This window comes from Pezoporus wallicus, unplaced genomic scaffold, assembly GCF_028554395.1.
Source record: "Pezoporus wallicus isolate ANWC-B61680 ecotype Strahan unplaced genomic scaffold, APGP_CSIRO_Pwel_v1 contig_3952, whole genome shotgun sequence".
NCBI classification, from domain to species: Eukaryota; Metazoa; Chordata; class Aves; order Psittaciformes; family Psittacidae; genus Pezoporus; species Pezoporus wallicus.
Genome location: NW_026635034.1, coordinates 5,956,885 through 5,980,586, shown reverse-complemented (window position 1 = coordinate 5,980,586; position 23,702 = coordinate 5,956,885). Strand labels below are relative to the sequence as shown.

Here is a 23,702-nt window from a genome sequence, read left to right as displayed (position 1 = left end):
TTTTAGGGACAAAGTAGCCCACACTGATCTGCTTCAGGTGTCTCTTAAAGATTGCATATATTGCTTTGCTCAGATTCTTCTTATAAGGCAGGTCAGCACATACCCCACACAAATGGCTTCTGAAATTGTGCCTAATGTTAGAGTGGATGGTGGAAGCCACCCCAGTAAGACTGCAAGCAATTTGAGCTTTTTTTGTTTCCCCTGTGCTGATAGTTGTTCCTGGACTATTGTTCTCTGTGTTTTGAGAGCACATAGGTCTTCAGTCAGAATCAGAGGACCAGCAGATAAGTGCTGAGCAAATACATGGAAAGAAACAGTTTTTATAGGCCTGAAATAAACCCTCTGCCCTGCTGTAAGAGGAGAGAGGGAAAAATCCCAACTGGCCCATATGTGAAACAGTAAATGGGTCCACCATGGCCCACATGGAAAAATAAATAAAACCTGCTGAATTGGATTGAACTCAGGAATGTGGCTCTTTTATTTTGATCCTGGGGATTAGCTCCCAGTCTTACCATAGCAGGGAGTCTGATCTTGCTCTCGTTGAAATCCAAAATCTAAATCCACATTAACACCATAGAAACAGGATCAAACCTTGCCATCTAGAGTAAAAGCAATCCAGGAGCTTAATCTGCAAGTGCTTTGTGTAGTGTCTGCACACTCGTTTGCTGAGAGAGTCCCTATGTAAGAGCAGGAAGCCCATTTCAAGCAGGTGCTGGAGAAAGATGACCCACATGCCCTCAGGAGTCCGTACAGTGAAAGCAGTGTTAGAATAAAGAGACAGTATCTCACCTGTTTCTTGGTTTTTAAGGTGAGATTTATGACTCTCAAAACGTATTTTATGGTCTAGTGTTTCTGCATATTCCAGATGATTTGGGGATTATTTGTTTTCAGCTTTAGACAAAGGTTGCACTTAACTTCCAAAGATACATAAATAGTATGAGGCGGAGGAAGATAATTGGAAATTCTAAGTATAGGTTTCAGAACAGCAATTTACCCTTTCATTTTCATAAGAGTTCACTGCTTTTGACAGTGTAGATCCTACTGATTTAATGGGAAATGTACAACATAACCATTTTTGAATGGGTTTACAGGACCTTGTGCTCCTTTAAGAATATGAATTATGTGCTTCAACTGAGAACCAGCGACCTCTGGAATATAAGGTTTTGGAGCCAGACCTGGACAATCGTAACTACTGTTTCATAGGAATTTAAAGCTGTCCTTGGGAGAAGGTGGAGTCCCTGAGATCATTCTGCCCATTTTCTTCCAATTCTCCATCTCAGTTCAGAATTCCAAAAATCTCACTTTCATTTTTTCCTATAATTAACTTCATCTCATGGAAGGATAGAGCAAGGTCATAATTATCTCAGTCAGGTTACAAGAATCTTTTGTCTGCTTTTAGACTTCTTGACAGGTCTGCGGGGGTGCAGAGGTTGAACCTTGCTGTGGTGGTGAGCTTAGTCATCTCCTCTAATGCAAATAAAATACTTTCTGGTAATATTGTCTCTGCCGCAGAGAAACACCAAATTTAGCACCCCCGTGAGACTTTTGGACCATATCAGAGAGTGCTTCGGTGAGGGTGGAATGTCTGTAGTATTATTAAAGGAATGTGAAGCATCCTGAAAAGGGATCAACAAGGCCTGCTGAGGCGAGCGGGGCTTGCTGTAAGGAGGTGGAGGAAGCAAAGCAGAACGACCCTGGTTGTTCTCAAGAGGAGCAGTCCTACACATCTCTGCACATCTGCAAATCCCAGCCTCATCCGCTCAGCACGGAGTGCCCTTGGTTCCACTTCAAAACAGCAGTTGCTTTATTCAGAGCTGGTCACAAACAGACTCTTATTTGAGGTTTTGTGCTGTAACTGCTGGTTGGTTGTCAAGACTGGATACAATTCCTGACCAAGTAGGGACAGATGGGCCCCTCAAACCTGCTTTCTCTCAAATACTGTACAGCACATGAATTCAGTAGTTATTTCCTTACTTTAAAGATACACACATCCACTACCTTCTGGCTATCTTTAGCAATTCGGCTGATGAAAAACCAAGATGCAAAAAGATATTAAGTGGTTCAGTAGTTAATGTTTTTTCCAGGGCTCCATAGCTGTGTTATTGTTCTTACTGTAGTATTTTTCACTCTGGTGGAATACCCAAGTATGAAATTAATAAAGATCATATTTTATTACATCCAAAATAAATTGTTATATTTAAATGTCTTTCCTAGAAATTGGTGATATAAAAACTGTAACATAAGAAGGTGTTTATTTCAGAAAAAATAATTGCAGCATTTGCTTGAAGTATCCTGAACATTTGGCAGGATTTCATACTTATGCTAAGGAGATGTAAACCAGAAGCTGATAATTTAGCATCTACTATAAAAGGGTCTGGTTTAAAGTGGAAAGAAACATTCTTCAACTAATTTTTAGTTAAAACTAAACTCAAGTATTCTTCCTTTAAATATTGTGTGAGTAGTTCTGGAGCCAATGCATCACTGACCTTCAACTCGCATTACTTTTTGAATATGCAGAACTAAAGTTCTTCTACACCAGCCCCTATGTGTGTTAATGCTGTCACTGAACAGGACACCCTCTGTGGGGTGTACCTGCAATGGGCCCGTGTTTACAGGTCTTGCCTCAAAGAAGATTTGCAGCTAGAAATGGAGACAGCAAGTTGGCACTTCATTGTTTGGACACTTCTCTTGTTCTTTTGTAGGTACTACTTTTGTGCACTGTGCATACCTTTTTCTGAGAGCACTGCTCTTGCTGGCATGAAAGACTCTGGTCTATTGATTCATGTGTTAACTCAGTTAGCTTGGGCAAATCACAGATTTCCTACAGTTGAAATGGAAAGTAATAACTTTTTGCCTTTGTAAAATACACTGAAGTAAGTGTGTTGAACGTTTATATATGAAGAGACCATTCAGGCAGCCAAAAGCTGTTTTGTATTGACATGTCCTATTCAGCACTGGTTTGTTTTATAGTTCATTTTAAATTGAGGCTCTTACTGGAAGGAATGATCTTATATTGTAAGTTAGATGCAGACACTCTGTTATACCATACACGTTATAGCTAAAATATATTTGCTCTTAAGTGGTCTGTAATTGGTTAAGGGTTAGTGTTAAGTAGATGATTTATTTCCTGTAAGTCCTGCCACTTATTAAAGTTGTGACCTGCAGCAGGAAATGAGGTGTGGGCAAAATGAAACTGAACAGCTGCAGATTTTTGTAAGGGGGAAGTACTACTTAGCAGATTCCTTATGTCAATTCAGTGATTAGGAAATAAAACTAGAACAACAGAGTGTAAATATGTTCCTAATACACTACTGACATTTCAGTTGTTTTTGTTAATAGCAAATAATTTTTGAATAGCAAGAAAGATTTACAAGTCCATTCGTAGCTCTTAATAGTTGTATGGCATAGCAAGCAGACTCAATATACTGTACTTAATAAAATAACATGATTATTTTTAATAGAAAAATTGTGAAACCTGTTAAATATTTTCTTAGACACATTTGACAGTTTTCCATCAAGTTATGTGATGTGCAAATTCCCTGCTGCAAGATAACTTCTAAAACAGTTCTTTAATTTTCCTAGGGGAAGAAACTGTGATTGCTGTACCACATGGGAGTCGCAGTGTGAGAATTACCCTGAAAGGACCAGCACACCTTGGTATGACTGAGCTGTTTTATGTATTTATTCATAGACAGAAGGTAAAAACAGAACCTTGTATTTGAACTCATGCAAACTTTGGGAGCACATAGTGACCTTGATTCCTCTTCCCATCTTTAATATCCATCCTGTAGATAGTCCTAGAGAACACTGGAAGTCCACTTAGTAAAAAGCAATTGCGCACTTACTGGTGGTTTCTAAATTTATGTAAACCAAGTAATTCTTAACATGTCTACAAGACATCTAGAATACAGTACACTCTTAAACTACATGCAAACAATTACGTGAAAATTACTTTCAAAGGCTGTGTGTGGTATTGATAGCACTTGTGTAACCCAGCGCCAGATTTCTGTTGAAGAGATAGCATAAATAGTCCAGTTGAAGTCACACTTGGTCAGTGAGCAGTGTTCCAGGAAAAGCAGTCTAGGTAAAAATGAGGTAAGATATTTTTTACATGAAATAAACCGCACAAGTCCTGTTTCCATGTAATGGTTTTGGTCATTACATACAATCTGTGAGAGACAGTGCTCTTCTCTCAGACATTCATTTCCTAATATTTTTTACAAGGCTGATAGTAGTATCTGTAGTAATTTCTTTACCTATAGGCCTACTTTACATAAGGACCTAATCTTTTCAATGATAAGTGGTACTGCCATAGCAAGCAATGAAATACACCATTCCTTAACATTTTGAGCAATTTTTTACCAGTAGAAGTGGAAGACTTAGTCTGAATCATAGAAATAAAAAGGACTTCTACTGCTCAGAGGTATGTAAATAGAAGACAGAAATACATTTTATTGGAAAATTGCTTATCTATTTGTTTGCTTTGAATGTACACTTGTTTTCTTTCAAAGAAGATTTTGAAGACTTTCATTTTAGAGAAGCTCCGGAAGGACAGTAATTTATGGCATTGATATCGACAGAGCTGAACTTATCTTGAAATAAATAATATTCGTGTAAAACTATTGCAAGGGGTGTATGAATGAGTGATCCTGACCAGTTCAGGTCAGGACTCTTGGTCTTTCTTAAGTAGTTCTGCAGAAAGAAGTTGTTGATTTAGCTTTGTATAAGGAAAAAGAACTAGATTCAGTGGCTCCTGGGGGATTTCTGGAAAGCTCCTGAGGAATGCAGCAGCAGCTCTGTAGCTAAGTACAGAGTGCTCCTGGCTTCCTACCCAGGGTGGTTCCGTCAAGAAGCTGTGGCTTGGCATTACCTTTGTTAGCTAGTTCTCTTGCTGGATGAGAATTGTGAAATGTTCCTTTAACCACTTCCCCCAGCACATCTGTTTGCAAAGCTGGGAGGATTTAGACATTTGTTACCTAAAATTTAAAACTAAAAACGCAGAGGTGAAAAACAAGTGAGAGCTGTTGTGGGGAGGGAGGTGGAAAGAGTTTCTGGCTTCATAGAAGATGGATCTTCAAGAACTGATGTTCTAGAGGATGTGCCTCAGGAAAATTTGCTTGTCTGCCTTTCTGACTGTATGTATGTTTGTGGATGTTTGTCACTTAACAGAAAATATCAAGTGATCTTTTTTCTGAAGCTTCATTGAGTTCTGTGTGGGTGTGCTGGCATAATTAAAGGCAGAATTTAAAAAATAGTCATCTCTAATTACAGGCTCCATTTGTCAGAGACTTTCTTCCTGGCTTGGAAGGAGCTGAATTTAACAGGTGGAGCACGCACTACTTATTGTAGAATTTTATACTGCCTCCTGTTGCCAGTATATATTTGCTCTTCAAGTAAAGTCAGCAGCTCAAACACTCGAAGAGCACGATGGAGTGCCTGGCACTTTTCCCTTTATCTTGTATTCTTTTGTGCTTCATCCTGGGCTTTATGGTCTGCACTTGTTCCAGGAAAACACAGCTGCTGGATTAATCAAAAATGGAAATGTGGTTGGAGATGTAGCACATAACAGATTTGAAACAAATAAATGCTCTGAACATTGTTTTACAATCAGCAGCTTAGTGTTTTAGGAAAGACTACATTTGTTTGTAGCCGGTAAGAGTAAGTATTTTGTTTGTGTATACTGGCACCTTAAGAGAAGCAACAGATTTATCAGAGAGCAAAGGCATTACTCTGGGGTTTTTTTTTACGCACAGATCCCTCTTGTACCACTTTCTGCTTGGGTTTTGTGAGTGATTTGCTGGGAAATAACCAAGTAATGAGTACAAAAATGGTTATGAATAAAATGTTTCATTGTGTTGGTTTTCGTTTTGATTTGGACTATATTACGGCTTTTCTAGCAGTTGTTTTAAGAGCATTAGAATCAAAAGAAAGACTGAAAGTTCCCTGAAATTAATCCTCCAGCAGAAGAAACAGGAAAACCAGAAGCTAATATTTTTACAAGTGGCTAATGCTAGATAACTGAGTTCATGAACTTAGGGAGGTTAGCTTCACTAAAAGGAACTGAAACTTTTTTCCCTTCTTGTCAATATCTGAGCTGCTTGCAGTGGTTTGTATTACTGACAGTGTTTAGTTATTCATCTGTGCACTGCTTTGTCTTTTGAGGAAGACAGTGTTGCTTGCATTTAGAAAAGATGTATTTTGAGTCCCTGTAATGTTCTATCTACAAATGAATCACATAGGAAAGAGCGAGCTTCTGGTTAGCAACATGATTTGCTCCTTCTTGCCCTGGGAGCAGCAGCTATTGCCCTGGGAATTCTTCCATGCACCTCTCTACACAGTGAGGTATCTTGCAGTGGGTTCCCCATGCCATGCTACCCTACTCCTGCCTGCCACTAAGAGTATGGAAGGCTTTTGTGCTGGGTCTTCCATCCCCAACTGGGCAAGGCATTTCCATGGGGAAAATATTCTGTATCGAGGTGATGGAAATAACACAAAAGCAGAGAGCTATAGGTCTTTGGCACCAGTGATTATCTTGCTAGGCACAGAAACAGGTGAGCACTTGAGAGAATTCCCTCTCCTTATGACTCTGCATATCTGGAGTCCTAAAGACCCCACAAGGAAACTTAGGGGGAGAAGCTTACTTCTGAAGTCAAACTTCCAACCTCTCAAGGTTACAGGGCCCTGCAGAACAAATAAACATTTGGTCAGTCCTTTTCTAAACCTACCCTATAAGCCAGTTGGTGAAACCCTTGTTCCCAGTTACTGCTCTGATATTAATGAAGTAGTTTTTGTAGGGAGAACTATTCCCTAATAGGAATTCTTCTGTTATGCATGTGTTACACTAGATGCTTGGTTTCACTCTGTTTTAGAAGCCTGTGATGAGAAACACTAGATACTACTCAGCAGGAATACATTGCCTGAGAGGTTATCTGTTGTGCTGTGGAATAGCTCTTCATCTCCCTGTGTGACACACTTCTGGAAAAAGCTGAGCAGCTGCTCTAAGCTTCACTGACATGACCTCCAGAGATACAGTCCATCCCTCTAGAGCTGGACCTTGCAAATAAACACATGCTTTGGATTAACATTTAGCGTAACACTAACGTAAATGTGTATGAGCTCTCACTGAGTTATCTTGTGGTTGGTTGCTGAACAGTATTCCTGGTTTGTGCTTAGAAACACATAAAAATTATATTTTAATGAAGAAACATAGCATAAAGACTGCAAAGTAATGCATCTCAGGTCACCAGATTAACATCTTTAAATTCTTGCAACAGCTGGATGTCTTGCTTTGCAATTTTAAATGCTAGTTTCAAAGGGTTCCTCTACCCCAGAGGATCCTACTGACTTTATGTGGAGTTGGAAGTACTTGAGATTTGTGGATTTGACTCTTATTCAACAAAATGACAGAATAACAGGCACCATGCATTAATACTTACTGTTAAGCAGTGTAAGTTTGGGGTCAAGACTTGAGGAAGCTTTATCCAAGAATGCTGAGTTCAGATATTTAAGAAGTTATTTTGTAATGCAGTCAGGAAAGAAAACGTCTATAAGTGACAAACAAAAATATGTAGTAATTGTCTAAATACTGTTGTTTTTTTCTGGCATTTGTTTACCTCAGTTTGTTCCTAATGGAAATGCATTGGACAATGGGGTTCCCAGAGACTTATTTTTTGTCTTTGACAAAGAACATTTGATTCACCACGAGATTCTTACCTTATGATTACCTTAAAGTCATTTTTCTAGAACCATCGTTGCTTAAACTTCCTTCCAGCCATGTATGTGACCTTTGTTATGCCTTTGAACATAGTGGAACCAAATGCTTAGAAACTTGGAATAATACTGGTACCTTTTAAAGGAAATTGATTTCTTCTAGAATTTCTTCACTCTGCTGGGGATGCTCCAGAATGCATTTTTATTTAAAAAACCTTAAGGAAGAAAACAGTAATGATGGATTGCGGCATTCAGAATATGTTTTCAGTGCAGGTAAACCTAGATGCTCTTAACCTAAATTGTCTAGCCTGAATTAGGTAACTCTGTTTAAAGTACCAAAAAAGGGAAGACAGTTGGAGAAAGAAGGTATTTATAGCTCACCAAAAGGTTCCTTTTAGCTAGCCTTGAGCTCATCTGAGATTCATGCTTGCCTCATGCAGTCCTCTGATTGTAACCAGACCAGTGTATTTCAACTCATGCATCTTGCTGTGCCTATGTGCAGCATTATGCAGAGCCAAAAATTCTACCTTTGTTATGAAAATCTTCCTTTAGCTTTGTGCACTCATAGCTCAGTCAGTTTGCTGGAAGTGACTCAATCCTAAAAATGCTTCATCTGTCTTCTGGAGGTTGTGGGCTGTTAGTTTAATGTGTTTCCAAGGAGTGCAGAGTAGCTCAAAAGGGTTTTTATCACCACCTGTTCTGAGAAAGGGACATCCCTCCAGCAGCACTGCAGCTACCCACCTCCTGGCCGTGCTTTTGCCTCACAGGAGAAATATTCAAAGTTGAGTTAATGACATCTGGAATGGGTAAAGTGATACAGGTACTGAGGTGAGTGCTTGGTGACTTTGACACCATTCAGGCTTCTCTGGAGACTGCTGAAGTTGCTAGACTTTTGAGTTGCATGGACGTTTAAGTTATTTTTCTGTGTATTGGTTCTATCTGGTTTGAGTTTCTTGCAGCTCGTCCTGCTGAATCTATTGCTTTATAAATATATAGAGCACTTGGTGTAGGAAAACCTGTCTCAGAAGAGTTTCTGGTATGAAAGAATAGTGTGTTCAGGCAGATATTCCTGTGCTGACATGTCCTGCAATTATATAATAGCCCATAATCTGAAGCAGTGAATACTCTTTACAGGTATTCTGCATGTTTTTTTAATGCACACATATAGCTGTTACTTGTAAGACAAAGATGGAATTATTATTTTCTGATTTCCTTGAAAAATAAAAAATATCCTGTTCAAGTTTATTAATTGCATGTTTCTTCTTTAGTTATAGAGTCGAAGACACTGCAAGGAGACAAGGGAGAGCACAGTTTTGATGATCCTGGAACATTTATCATAGAAAATACAACTGTTGAATTTCAGAAGAGTACAGACAGGGAAATCATAAAGATCCAGGGACCTCTTGGAGCAGATTTCATTATCAAGGTGGGATGCATGTATGTACAAATCTACAAAGTATGTTGCAAAGTATGTCCAACAGAGTAGGTGGCTCCATCAGCTTGTAGCAGTACAACAAAATCTTTCAGCTAGGAAATAAGAAATCCTAATTACAGTCCAGAGGTAATTTATACTAAGTATATCCAAACAAATTAAAATGTTACAAGGTTAATGTCTTTTCTGTGGTGGAAACTACAACAGTGGTAAAAATGACCAGGAGTTTTGTTTTAATTGCTGGGAGATTATCCCTGTGATCCTGTGCTGTGGGTTAGTGTTAATCCAATTGAAGACTGCCACCTACTGAATCTGAGAATCTCCTCATGCAGCACCCTAGAATCAATTTTAGCTAATCCAGCTACTGACCATTTCTAATCTAAGATTCTCTTCTACCCAGACCACACACCAATGGCTTGCATCATACACACAGATATTTGTATCTAGAAAAAAATCAAGATTTGACTGCCAAAGAAGATAGTCATACAGTTTTCCAATGGAAATGACAAGTGTTTCAGTATTGCCACACCACTTGGCTTTATCTGTCATGTTGTAGAAATAGACTTTCAGTAGTTTTCATTTTGCATCACCAAAATCACAGATGCAGTTAGACCTGCCTGAGTCTGAACCGGTGTGCTTAGATCAATTATAGACTTCCCTCTCCAGCAAATTCTAAAAGTTTTACTAAGAAAGATAAACCAGAAGAATACAGTTAGGAACTTTGGCAATCAAAGTTAGATAATCAAAGTCACGTTCAAGATACTCTTGAACGATTTGTAAAGCAAAGCAGCATACCAATGTTTGACTGTTGGAAACTTTAATTGTCACTGTGGACTTTCTAGAGATTTTATGCCTGTTATCATAGAATCATAGAACAGTTATGCCTCTTATCATAGAATCATAGGGTTGGAAAGGACCTTAAGATCATCCAGTTCCAACCCCCCTGACATGGGCAGGGACACCTCACACTAAACCATGTCACCCAAGGCTCTGTCCAAACTGGCCTTGAACACCGCCAGGGATGGAGCATTCACAACCTCCCTGGGCAACCCATTCCAGTGCCTCACCACCCTTATAGTAAAGAACTTCTTCCTTATACTCAATCTAAACTTCCCCTGTTTAAATTTTGACCCATTACCCCTTGTCCTATCGCTACAGTCCCTAGTGAAAAGTCCCTCTCCAGCACCCTTGTTAGGCCCCCTTCAGATACTGGAAGGCTGCTATGAGGTCTCCACGCAGCCTTCTCTTCTCCAGCCTGAACAGCCCCAACTTCCTCAGCCTGTCTTCATACGGGAGGTGCTCCAGTCCCCTGATCATCCTCGTGGCCCTCCTCTGGACTTGTTCCAAAAGTTCCATGTCCTTTTTATGTTGAGGACACCAGAACCGCACACAATACTCCAAGTGAGGTCTCACGAGAGCAGAGTAAAGGGACAGGATCACCTCCTTCAACCTGCTGGTCACGCTCCTCTTGATGCAGCCCAGGATACGGTTGGCTTTTTGGGCTGCAAGCTCACACTGAAGCCGGCTCATGTTCATTTTCTCATCCACCAACACCCCCAAGTCCTTCTCCACAGGGCTGCTCTGAATCTCTTTTCTATTACTCTTCTATTACTCATATATCATACTACTCTCTGCACTGCTATTATATATGAATTGTTTTGAGATTACATGAGCGGTACAGTATACACATGTGTTGTAATGGAAATTTCTTCAGGCCAGGTACTCTGGATCAAAAGATAGTGTGGTTCAGTTCTTCTTCTATCAACCCATCAGTCATCAGTGGAGACAAACAGAGTTCTTCCCTTGCACAGTGACATGTGGAGGAGGTAAGTAATGGCAGTTCTTCATGAGTGTTTAAATCTGAAGATCAAAAGTGGCAGATTGACAACCTTTGTTCTGCATTTTTATTGGTTAGGTTTTTGTGTTTCTTTGCACACCGATGGTTCTTCAGGAAAATAAATGAAATAGTAGCACCTAAATTGGTTGGTTGAGTTAGTATGTGCATAGGATTTCTTATACCTTATATTACCAGAAGTCATGTTATTCCATAAGGAATAATCATTTGAGTAAGAACTTTGAGTAGGTTGCCTGGAGAAGTTGTGGCTGCCCCATCCCTGGAAGTGTTCCGGAAGGGACTTTGAGCAACTTGATCTAGTGGAAGGTATTCCTGCCCATGGCAAGGTGGTTGGAACTTGAAGATCTTTAAAGGTCCCTTCAAACCCAAGCTCATCTATGATTTTATGTTATGACATTCAAAATGGAAAATGCCAATTCATAAAGGATATTTTAGGAAAGTAAGCAAAGAAATACGGTGAGATTTTAACGTAAGGATAATCAAGAAATGGAGGAAGAAGGTATTTCTGGCCACAGTGTAGACAGGAGGGGAGACAGTATAAGTAAATAGAACTTAAAGAATAACTACTATTAATACCTTTGACTTTCTGATCTTAAACACTTAGTCCTGACGGTGAGCAGCACATAGTGTGCCATGGCATCTACTGGTTTAAACACTACAGTTTATACAATGGTTAGATGAAGTGCAGCACAAATCTGCTGCTGCTCATACAGCCCAGCCCACTGCTTGTCATGTCTGGTTCTGCAAAAAACGTAACCTCATGGCAGGAGGAGTGCTTGACATTTTAGATAGCTGTTTCACTTCAGCTAGCATTACCCAGGTCACCTGGAAAACAGACTGGGGTACTGGTGATCCTGCTGTAGTGGGTTTTTTGGAGACTGCAAATATGGTTTAAATAGTTACTTGGGACATGAGTAAAAGATGTTTAAAGCACAAGTGGAGCCTGGGGATCCTTTGATGGACCACTTGCACCTCACTTTAATCTGAAATGCAGACAGTTATATGTGTGTAATATCTGGTCTCACAGGAAACTACTGTATCTTATAAGATACTTGGCCTCATTAAGTGTGATTCTTGCTGGAAGTGTGAGTGGCAATACATGTCCTCTGATGATTTCACTGCACTGTTTATGAATTTCTTCCTAACTCATCTGACAGGGGAAGAAGTGTAAAGCATCACAGTTATTTTTGAGGACTGCAGGTAAACACTGGATAACTCAAGGGACATATCTACCTTCAAGTTTATTGGCTTAAATCCAGTCTTATGCAGACTGGTGTTATGGTTTGAAAATTATAGCTACATGTCAATCTCTTTGAAATCAGCCAGGGTTTTTAGTGCCCTGCTTTGTAGCTGCATGTCTGTAATATGAAAATGACCTTTATAAGCAGGGCTTGACACTCTTGATGGCAGTCCTGAGGGAGGCCGGTAACTGAGGAAGCACAGAAACTGAGCTATTTGCTTGCCCATGAAATTAGTAAAGAAAGGCATATTACTGAGGCATGTGGGGAAGTTGTATTGCAGCTGCCTGGCTTTAACCTGTTATCTTAAAGCAGATTTAGTGTTCAGATTGTCTGTTTGGCATATTTTACTGGCAATAAAAGAAAAAGGTTATTCACAACAAAGACTTGGAACCAGTGCACCACCATTCCTCACTTGGATGCTTCTCCTACATTTAATTCTGTAATCTCCATGTGTTGGAAGGGGGAGTGTGATGGGCATTTCGGAAAGTACTGTCAGGCTTGAATGAGCAAGAATGTCTGAAAATTAAGTTTATCTTGTTTGCAAGTAGCGTATCTTCTGGGTCCTTTCAGTACTTACAAGAACTGGAACATACATGCTTTCAGCACTGGAACTGCTTAGTTCCTCTTCGTGGTTATCCTTCTCATGCATGATGACACTTTGAATCAGCCAAGAGACACACAAGCAAAGCCATTGATATATGATACTTAGCATTTTCAGTAGACACTGGGACTTGTGCTGTTAGTTTATTGACTCTGTTTGGATTTTAATTCTTGTGGTTTCAAGCTTTTTTTTTCTTTGCACATACCAGAACATCCTCCTCCTCTCCTCAGTTTAAGTCCAAGTCAGCTCTTTTGAATGAGTCTTTTTTCTTAGCCAAAAAAGCAACTTAGTGGTTTATAAAACTCAGATCTTTTCTTGTAACCAGCCTCCTCACAGACTTCTTTTTTTGGTTTTGTTTTGTTTTTTTTTTTCACCAAGTAGTTACTTCAAGTTTTCTTTTGCTGGCTCTTCAACTAGGAATGTTCTTGAAACTATTTCTTGGTCTTCTTCAGTTTAACTTAGCAATGTTTTTGGATCTCATCTTCAATTCCTCTGGCTTTATTTTAAGTATTTATTTTTTTTTTAACATGCATGACTGTGTAATATAGCTCTCTAACATACGTGGTAAATCCTCCTTGGGGGAGGGCAGTTATAAATTATGGGACATGTAGTAGAACCATATGACTTTCTAGGGTTGCCTCTGTGACAGGTGAGCTGTTCCAGTACATGTATTCCTGCATCATATAAAAATATATATGCTTTTACTCTTAGAATATTATCAGAATAATGTGCCAAAGCCTCATCTAGTGTTAGGATAGGCTAACATAATAGTTATACTGAATTGATTTAAATGAAGATCTGGTCCTGCATGTTCCTGTGCAGCGTTTCCTTGTTTAAAAGTAAACCAAAGAGGAGTAGCAGAAGAAATTAATTGTGAATGGGCAGCACAATTTTTGGGAGGGGTGGGGAAGGAATAAGGCTGCTTTAATGTGTTGCTGTTGCCGATATTTAACTTTGCTCCTGCATTAGGTTATCAGCTTAATTCAGCTGAATGCATGGATATTCGTCTGAAGCGTGTTGTTCCTGACCACTATTGTCATTACCATCCAGAAAATAAGAAACCAAAGCCCAAGCTAAAAGAATGCAACATGGATCCCTGCCCTTCTAGGTTTGTATGGCAAATAAGTTTGTGTGTGGTATACTCAGTTACTAATGAACAAGAAATTGTATTTACTTAATTTAATCTCTTTTAATCTTTATGGCTACTTAATCTTTGGCTACACATCTATCTACACAATCTAATGGCTACACATTAAAGGCTGATGTTGGGCACCACTGCCTATAGATTTGTAGCATTTCAGTGTTGCAGAATAGGAGACTTTGCTTTATACAGAGATATAGTAAATGTCAATTTGTCTGTTCAAGGGCTAATTCTACTTTATCTTTTGCTGAGTGGTACAGCACTAGTACAAGGATTTTGTGAGGCTGTGTGAGAAGGACAGATTGTTTGCCTGCTTTGGATTTATTGATGCTGCCATTCAGGATTTCTCATTAGACAGACAGTAGCTCTAGTTCTGTCAGAGTACAAGTTTTGCACATGGTTTAACTTGTTTTATTCATCTGCCCACTGTAAAAGTTTCATTCTTCGTTTGTACTGTGGAATTGACAATTATTAAAGTTTGGGGGGGGTTTATGTTTTTATACTAAGAATTTTTTAAAAAACCACATTCAAAGTAAATATACTTGTATGACAAATACCACAGAACGTTATTGCCAAATTACAAAGGCTATAGTATACATAAATTGTATCGAATTACAATACAGTATTTCAAACTAACTTTTGGATTGTCTGGTGAGGTTTCCTGGCTGTGCTAGAGAATCTTAAAATAACATCACAGTATCAGGTCCCAGAACCTCACATTAATATGCCAGCTGGCCGAGCTAGAGTTATAGGCAAGAAGAAAAGGAAACACTTTCAATGGATTTCATTTCCTATAGCTAAACTGTCCATTTCCTTTCATTCCTGTAGAACATAATCATTGATAGTGACCTCTAACAGTTATAGACATGCAGACTCTCAAGTATTTTTTTCCTGGAGAGTTGATCACTATATGGAGTGGTAAGATTTCAGTAATGCTTAATGGCAATGGTTGCCAAGTGTTGCAAAGCTGGAATGGCAAAATTAGGGAAGGAAAGGGTGTAATTACGTTTTCCTTTCAAATTTAGCTTATATAGACAGAAATAGGGAAGTACTACTGGATATAATACCATATCTCTTAGCATTGGTAGTAAGGGTTTATGCCTGCTCTATGCTGTGCAGTTCTAGAAGGCTTTTAATCACCATTCAGGACCTATCTAGGATTAATCCTGTGGTGCATTTATGTCACTGACACTCAAGTTCTTCAGTGTCTTTGTTACAGGTTTAAGTATGTAACTTTTCTTGAGAATAAATTAGCACAGTCCTAAAAATTTGCTGATAATACTTTTCTTTGCTGAAGGCTTGTTCATTTAATTAGTTTTATTTTTGATGGTATGAAGTGGAGAAACTGTATGGGGAGTAAATCTTTATCTGTGCAGAAGAGGTAAGGTTATACAAGTTATTGTTTGCCACAAGGGTGATGTGTAATGGATGTAAGATTCCCTCATTTTACATTGGGAATTGCTTACTTTAAGTATGATCATGTAAAAATATGTACTTGGGTAGTACAGTCTCATGTATGAGAAATAATGATGCAATATTTATTTTTTTGACAGTGATGGATTTAAAGAAATCATGCCCTACGATCACTTCCAGCCACTTCCTCGGTATGTATAATCAGGATAGCATACATGTCAGCATTAGCACAATTTTCACTGCAAACATACTATTTGAGTATTAAGATCATGGAACATCTGATTTTTTACTGTACAGGAGAGCAAGTTTATAACAATCCTCTACGTGTTTTTATGTTTGTGATTTATTTCAGTGCACTCTGATTAGCTTAACAGCAAGGGATTAATATGCTCTTCTTGAAAATATCACTGTGGAAGATTTAGAATTAAGAACTGTCCCGCTAAGCCTTCTCCTGCTATAGTTTTGGGAAGAGCATCTCCATTAAAATGCATGTATGAATTCTTGTCTTAATGATGAATGAAATGAAATGTTTTTATTTTGAAGATGTATGCAATGAGTGTATTTTACAGAACAGGTCTGCCTGTGTTACAGGACTCTAGAAATTCTTTTTTCGTCAAGAGGTCTTATTCTTCTGCTCGTTGTTAGACCTACTACACTTTATCTGTTGACATCAAGGCTGATGTCCCTTTAAAGACACGTAGTTATCTGAATATATATATGTATTACCTAAATATATATTACCTAAAATTAAGTTGTCAGAGCACAGTTTGTTGTCATTTATTTATCTACCTGAATCAATGAAAAGAATGTGAATCTTCTCTGGAAGGCTTACATGTTCTGTGAAGAATGTTCGGACTAAAAAGCATTGAGCCAGATTTACTGTTAATGTGAAGAATTATAGTTGATGGAGTTAGATGCATATTTATCTAAGCTGATCCTCCGCTTTATTATGCCATGAAATGAATAATGTATATTTTTCTAAAGAAGTAAAGATATGAAGTAATACGAATGAAATCATAGACTTGCATGGCTCAGTGGAGCTACTGATTGCAGCTGATATAAATGTCATAGTTTATTTCTGTAGCAATTTATGCTCGTTGTGGATCTGCTGTCCTGTGATGTACTTTGGCTTTCCTACATACAGTCAGGATTTTTTTCTGTCACAGCTTTATCCTGTAAAGTTTGATGATTATGTTCTGTGTCTCTCCCCTTCCATTTTTTCTGCCAATTCCTTTGCACTTAAGGTCTCCTCTGGAACTCAGCATAATTTATTTACATGAGTATTTCATCTTCGGAACTGTTCAGGGCTTGGAGGCCAGTTGAAAGAGAAATTTAATCCCCCTTTTTGTGCTTTACCGTGCTCAGCATGTTTGCATGACACTGTGGTGAGATAGATTGTGTGCAGTAAAGCTGTGGGCAGGTTCTCTTATTTCAAACACTGAGAAATGCAGACAAAGGCCCACCTCATTTTGACACCTCAGTGTGTCCTGTCAGAAGGTATCATGGTCTTCCTGGGTGATGCTCAGGAGTAAGAACTGTATGATAGCAGGTTGCCAAGTAGGGCACAGAGTTGGTGCCGGGGGAAGGAGAGAGAGGAAAAGGGCTGTATTACACTGGGAGGGCACATAAAGAAGCACAAGATAAAAAAGCACTCTTTCTTACTGGAATTTCTGAAAGAAAGCAGCAGTTGAAACAGGCACTTTGTATTCCTGCATCATGAGGTGAATCTGGTCCAGCACAGATGCAGGTCTTGCTTCAGTGTAGCAGGATGTATTTTCTCTGTGCCTGTCAAGTAACTGCAATGCATTAGCCTGTGCCAGTTCTGCTGGAGCTTTTCCCACCTTTTCTTTTTGCCTTTTCTTACCTGTTTCTTGTACGCTAATCCAAGAGTGTTCTTGCAAAGCAGGCGGAAAACCAAAGTGCTGTAGATGTGCTTGAGCAAAACTGTACAGGCTCCTTCACTTGACCAGCAGTCATACATCACACCACCTACATAACACAAGGGCCATGTGGAGGGCTGCTTTGCAGTCCTGTGGTGTTTACCACTACTTTCCCATTCACACGAGGAAGCTGTGGGAAAGTCATGGTGCACACCACAAGATCTTGAAAGAGTTCTCCTGTGGCTAAAGTTGTAAATGCCCCACTGAAATATTTTTACAGATGGAGAATTCTTTTGAAATAAATAGGAAAATTTCCCAGGATGAAAATTTTCTTTTAAAGCTTTTGGAATGCCTCCATTTATTTCAGACTTGTTGGACTGTTGAGGATCCCTTGACAGCTGTGGGTTCTGGAAAGAATCTCCTTGACTGCTTGCCCAAGACCCCCCTTTTCCCCAGTAGCCATGGACCTCACTCCATCTTGAGAATGCTTATGGGAGTATGGGATCTGGAGTGTGTTCGAAACTGATGAGATAAAGAAAAACAACTATAAAACTTCATGCTATAAACACTTGCAAGGCTAGCATTACATATAGCACAGTGAGCCTTATATATATAAATCCATGAGCTGCTAATTCATTGAGCAGTTAATTATTCTGCAGTTTCTGACTTTTTTTGAGGAAAATGAGTTGACAATGGTAGCTCTTTTAAGTCAGAGAAGTGTAACTGTTGCTCTTGAAATGTATCTTGTACTTGTGGTATGGTATCTTATGGGGACATCCAGCTTTGTTCTAAATGTTTTTGAGTATATGCTCCATGGCTAATGTTTCATGGTTTGCTCTATGTTTTACACTCATTCGTTTGTTGAGCTTAAGCATGATTAATATGTTTTTGTAGGCAGTTTAATGAATTGTGTAAAATAGGAAGTGTCCTTGATTTACCTGTGGGATCATAGAATGTGGGTAGTAGTCACTTAAACTTATTTTTGATTCATAGGCCTTTGCTTCATCTACTTTGAGATTATGACTTTATGATAGCTAAATTACTCTTGATGAATTGATTTTGGTGGGATACTGAAGTACTTGACAAGTCCATTGTTCATAATGCATGTAATTTTTTTCATGGTCCTTTCTGAGCCCCTGCAGTTGTGATAGGAATAAGTTTTAAACTAAGACGTTGATGAACCAAAAGATGTGCCGCAGGACTGGAGCATTTCACAGGGCTTTGCTTTGGTTTGGGTGGGTGGTGGGAAAGAAGCAAGAGATAGTAGGTGAAGGGTGAGGAAAAATTGTGTGGGGGTCAGTGGAATCTATAGACAAATGCTATGATAGGAGCTTGTTACCTTTAAACATGACAATAGCAGGACATTATTGAAGTTAGTTTTTGTTGATAAGTGATCGCTTAAATGTACATTCATGCTAAGACCAGGAGATAAATGAAACAGAGTTTGTAACCTGAAAACTGACATGTAATTCTCGCTTCAGATGGTGTAGCAATTGCCATCTTTATTGTGGTTAGGTCTAAGATTGTGGATAGATGTCCATTCTGAAGGCATTCCCTCCCAGCAGGTTGTTCATCATCCCTCTGTTGGAGGCTGCTAGCCCACAGCTCTGCTGGTTGACAGGGCTGTGTGGACTTTCCTTAATCTGTGCATAGCCCTGCTTCAGGAGCAACCAGCTAGGTTATCCAAAGCAGCTGAAATGGATGAGCAGCTGCCTTTTGCTTGAAGCAAGTTGGAAAGTGTGAATACAAAGCCATTCAACAGCATTTTAATGAGGGTGGAAAACTGTTGCAGAACTGCAATGGTGATCAGCCAAATGGTAGCTGTCACAATTTAATTTGCTCACTGTCCTTAGGGATGAAGACAGTTTGACATGAAATGGCTGGGTTTACCCAAAGCAAGTATTAGAGTGCTCAGAAAAGCTCTTGCATTAAGAGATTTTTTTTTTAGGGTAGCCTGCATGATGTGGGCAGTGATGAGAACCTGGGCAGTAGCACCCTCAGTCAGCACAGCCAGATCTGTCTTTGTCTGTGGACTTCATACAATCTCAATTACGTATGATTGTCTCTGACAATGGTAATAGGAGTGTGAGACCATGTAAATTAGCTGAAAAAATATTCTGTTTAGAGTATTTAGACTATTTGCAAGTAAAATCATTCCAGTACTCAAACTCAGTATATTTAGTGTCTTTAACTCATGTATGAGAATAAGATTTTTAGTTATTCTGTTAAGTATACTTAAATTTGTAGTTCTGTTTTTCTTCTCGATTTGCAAACTAATTTAAATCTGGAATAGGGCAAGGTAGTTATGTAATTTGATGTATTTTTATTCAGTGTATGGTAAGAAAACAGCAACCAAACTGTCATTGGCTATTAATGACGCTGATGTTGAATTCAGTATTTTGCACTTTTATTCCACTGAATTTTAGTGGAATAAAAAATAGCCTTATTTTTAATATATCCGAGTTCTTCTTCCAGGTGGGAACATAACCCTTGGACTGCATGTTCAGTGTCCTGTGGAGGTGGTATTCAGAGAAGAAGTTTTGTGTGTGTAGAGGAGACCATTCATGGAGAGATACTGCAAGTGGAAGAATGGAAATGCATGTATGCCCCTAAGCCCAAAGTCATTCAAACCTGCAATTTGTTTGACTGTCCTAAATGGGTGGCAATGGAGTGGTCTCAGGTAAGTTGAAAAATAAACTGGACCTTTATTTTTGTTTTCTAAAGCAAGCCTCTAGTTTTGTTAGCATGCATTTGTGAGCACAGGGCTATTAGAAAAAGGCAGCCCTGCAAGCATAATTCATAGGACTTACTAGGAGAAGCTTGCTCTAAGTAATTTGGCCAGATAATCAAAATGTTAATATGTCTGTGTGGAGAAAAATCTATATAGAATTATTTATGCCTGCTTTACACAGAGGAGGGATGAGAGCCAGAGGTCAGGCTCCTTTGCAGTCAGGTCGTTTGCCTCTCAGTTCTTGATAAATGTAATATTTCACTGCATATAATAGCTAAAGGCATGTCTGTCTAGGGGCTGACAAGTCTGCAAGGGTGATTTTCCAGCATTACCTTTCATTATAGTAACAAGAATATAAAGCCAACTTGTCTTGGCTGTAGTTATCTGATACAGTCAGATAGCTCAACACTTCTACAATTTCTTAGTCCATCCAAATGACATCACTAACATGTAGTGAAGAAACTGTTCTTGCAGCACATCTGACCCATCTTTAACTGAAAATGACCACTGTGAAAGAGCATATTCTCAGTACATAGCCGCCTCTGTTTCAGACTGTTGCCAATCAGATAAGCTTTACAGAACCCCAAGAAATCACTTGCATTCCCAAAACTTGAGACATTTTTTCCATCATCAACCTTTTCTTTATTCACCCAGCAATGCAGGGGCAAATTCATACATCTCATACCTCACTGATTGTGGAAAAACTTTAGTGAACACATCATCAGAACTTCTAACTTGCTTTTTAACAGTATTAGTAAACATAATGAAAAAGAAACAGTATGAGGTGATTGCATTGTCTCCTGCAGTGCACAGTGACCTGTGGCCGAGGCTTGCGCTACCGAGTAGTGCTGTGCATTGACCACCGCGGGCAGCACGTCGGTGGTTGTAATCCACAACTTAAACTCCACATAAAAGAAGAGTGCATCGTGCCAATACCATGTTACAAGCCAAAAGGTAACTGGAATTTTGTCTGGGTCTGTTATTGTTTTACATTTTTGTTAGGAGAATTAAAAGCCCCTGGTAACCTTTTTCAGAAATGCCAGAAGAAATACCTGGAATTTACTAGGACTTATTTCAGACTTGGCAGAAACAAGCATTTTAATTATTGGTGCTAGGAAAAATGCCCTGCTAATATTTTTTGCTGATGATGTGGCCAGACTGTCATGAGGTGAACATGCTAACTAAATCTATACAGCCTGGTCAGACCAGAATTAATGAGTCCAACATGGGGAGGGGGAGATGCTCAATAATACTTAAAATGGGAATGATACTCCATATGTATCACTTGGGATCTTGCTTATTTGCATCTTGTTAAATTTGTCCACATTCTCAGGGGGACTCTCATTTCATTAAGTTAATCAAACTGGTTTCCTTCTCTGTTCTCCATATCTGCATATTTAAAAGGCCTTTAACAATGATGCAAGTTGATAAATATTCTCTAAAAGACTTGGTAAGGCATACAACAGTAGGTGGGAAAACGAAAAGGAGAAAACAAAAGGGGGGTGGTGGTGGAAACCACTGTATCTTGTCACTTGCTGATTTGTGTCCCTCTGGGCCATTTTAGTGGGTTCTACTTCTATTCTTACAGTTTTTCTTTGAAAGGCTGTACTTCAGACCTTCACAGCTGACCATAGAGATTTACATAGAAAAAGTGAAAGCTATCTGTAGACAACCCTATTTCAGGATGTTTTCAAACTCTAAAGAATTCTTCAAGCAGAAAACTATTCAGGGTTAAGCCATGAAGTAGAAACCAGCTCTGAATATTTAAGAACCTTCTTCTGGGGTTTTACTGAAATTTGGAGGCACAGATCCTCATTTGGCTTACAGTACTCCTAGAAAAAGCATTACAGAAGTGTAGGATGCTTAGACAGATAAAAGAAACTAGTGTTGTTTTTAAAATTAATGTCCAGGTTTGGGATAACTGCCTAACTCCGGAAAAAAATATTCGGTCAATATTTTCTAATGAAGCAGTCTGCCTGGAACGCAATGTGTGTTTGCTATGCCCTGGCTTCTTTCAACTATAAACTTAAATTCTGACGATAAGCCATTATACTGAGATATACGCTTCAGTCTGCATTTGGGGAAGGTGTGGGAAGGAAGTGAAAGATTAAACATGAATGGAAATTGAATCAGTCGTACCCTCTCAGTAAAGAGGGGTGTCAAAATGGAGCTCAAACATCATGTGGGAATTTTCTCCTATGTTATGTTTTATTGTCCAGTACATATTCAAAAGCCTCAGATCAGTAGGCAATGTAAAGTGTGAAGTGCTAAGGTGAATGCTGCTAACTTCTGCATATTGTTTTGATTTTGGAGGAATTACTGAATGTTTTTGTTGTGTTGATTTTTTTTTTTTTTTTTTTCCTCTCTCCCAGAAAAAACTCCAGTGGAAGCAAAATTGCCGTGGTTTAAACAGGCACATGAAATGGAAGAGACCATAAAAGTCTCAGAAGAGCCAACGTAAGTACATTGTCTTTTACATCGAAGAAACATTTCCGGCACATTTTGCAGATCATCTGGAACAACTGCTGCTATGCAGTTTGCTTTGACAGTTGGCCTTCCTTGGGTGATGGGCTGTGTTGTGAGCTATTCCTAGTTTTGAATCTCAGTAGCTTTGCTTTTGGAGATCCTGTTCTGGATGACGCAGAGCTGCTCTATTATAGTGTTCCTGTACCATTCAAGCAATGCAAAGGGATATTACTTTAGCCTAATTAATGCATGTGGAAGCATTTCAGCAGATTTAAGTTAAATAAATTCAGTTCTATCCCAGCCGTTGCAGTCACCTCAAGAATGTAGTGGCTGTATTAAAAACTAAGAGGTGCTTTGTAGGGTTGCCAGCATTTCCTTGGGGGGTGAGCCCCATGCATAAAAAAAGTGAGAAAAGCCTGCTGATCTCTGAGCTTAGCTGAATCTACAGGGGTAAATTGTGATACTTTACACGTGAGTATGTGTGAAATAACATCTGGATTTTGTGAGTTCCCTTAAAAGCTGATGAGGGTAAGCCTCACAATATTTAAGTCCTGAGGATGAAAACATTATTTAAATCCACCTGCACTTGTTCCTGTCCCTTGTATGTTAGGGCATCCACACAATTGCTTATATCCGCTGTGTATGTTCATGGATATATGTATCTTCTGAATTCAATATATAGTATATAACTTTCTAGAAAGTAGTAACTTTCTGTAAGGCTTTCATGAGAGATTTTTAGCAGTAAAATGTGTTTTGCTTTGTGTTTGTGCTTGTTGTGCTTTGCCAAATTCTGCAATCATTTGTAGTAATATTAGTTTAAAATCATTTAGATGAGCTTACTGAAGTTCCTTTGGATTTATTATTGCTCTGAGAGCAGAGCATGCCCAAAAACTTATTTTTCTTCCTCCATCTTGCTAGTCCTGATTTTTGGCACACTTGCACCAGCAGGTGTGATCATGAGTAATAAAATCTTTACACCTGCACTGACTCACAGAAGAAACCTCTTGCCAAACAGGTGTTTGTTAGGTGACTGTGCTTTAAACTTTTCACTGCTCTAGCCTCTCAAGTCAAGTGTCAACCTACTGTGAGCAGTTATTTCACTCTCCAAATTGGTGGCCCTGAATTCAAGCAGGGTAGTAGCAAAGATATAAAAGTAGTGTGATAATCAAAGGGGGTGATGCAACCAAATGTGCCTGTTGAATTCAGCATATCAGAATGAAGGTATATGAGGC

The 23,702-nt window shown here is 39.0% G+C and overlaps 1 protein-coding gene across 6 annotated transcripts in view; it reads left to right on the top strand.

The window, feature by feature from the left end:
* ADAMTSL3 (ADAMTS like 3) overlaps positions 1-23,702 on the top strand; it is a 180,202-nt gene that overhangs the window by 111,309 nt on the left and 45,191 nt on the right. For all 6 annotated transcript variants that reach the window (XR_008975027.1, XM_057429785.1, XM_057429861.1 and 3 more), the window contains exons 8-15: positions 3,583-3,657; positions 8,979-9,136; positions 10,857-10,968; positions 13,809-13,947; positions 15,534-15,584; positions 19,749-19,953; positions 20,811-20,958; positions 22,377-22,461. Coding sequence is in view for 5 of the 6 variants with exons in the window: in XM_057429785.1 (XP_057285768.1) it covers positions 3,583-3,657; positions 8,979-9,136; positions 10,857-10,968; positions 13,809-13,947; positions 15,534-15,584; positions 19,749-19,953; positions 20,811-20,958; positions 22,377-22,461 (973 nt within the window). In the remaining variant the exon portion in view is untranslated. The remainder of the gene's footprint in view (positions 1-3,582; positions 3,658-8,978; positions 9,137-10,856; positions 10,969-13,808; positions 13,948-15,533; positions 15,585-19,748; positions 19,954-20,810; positions 20,959-22,376; positions 22,462-23,702) is intronic.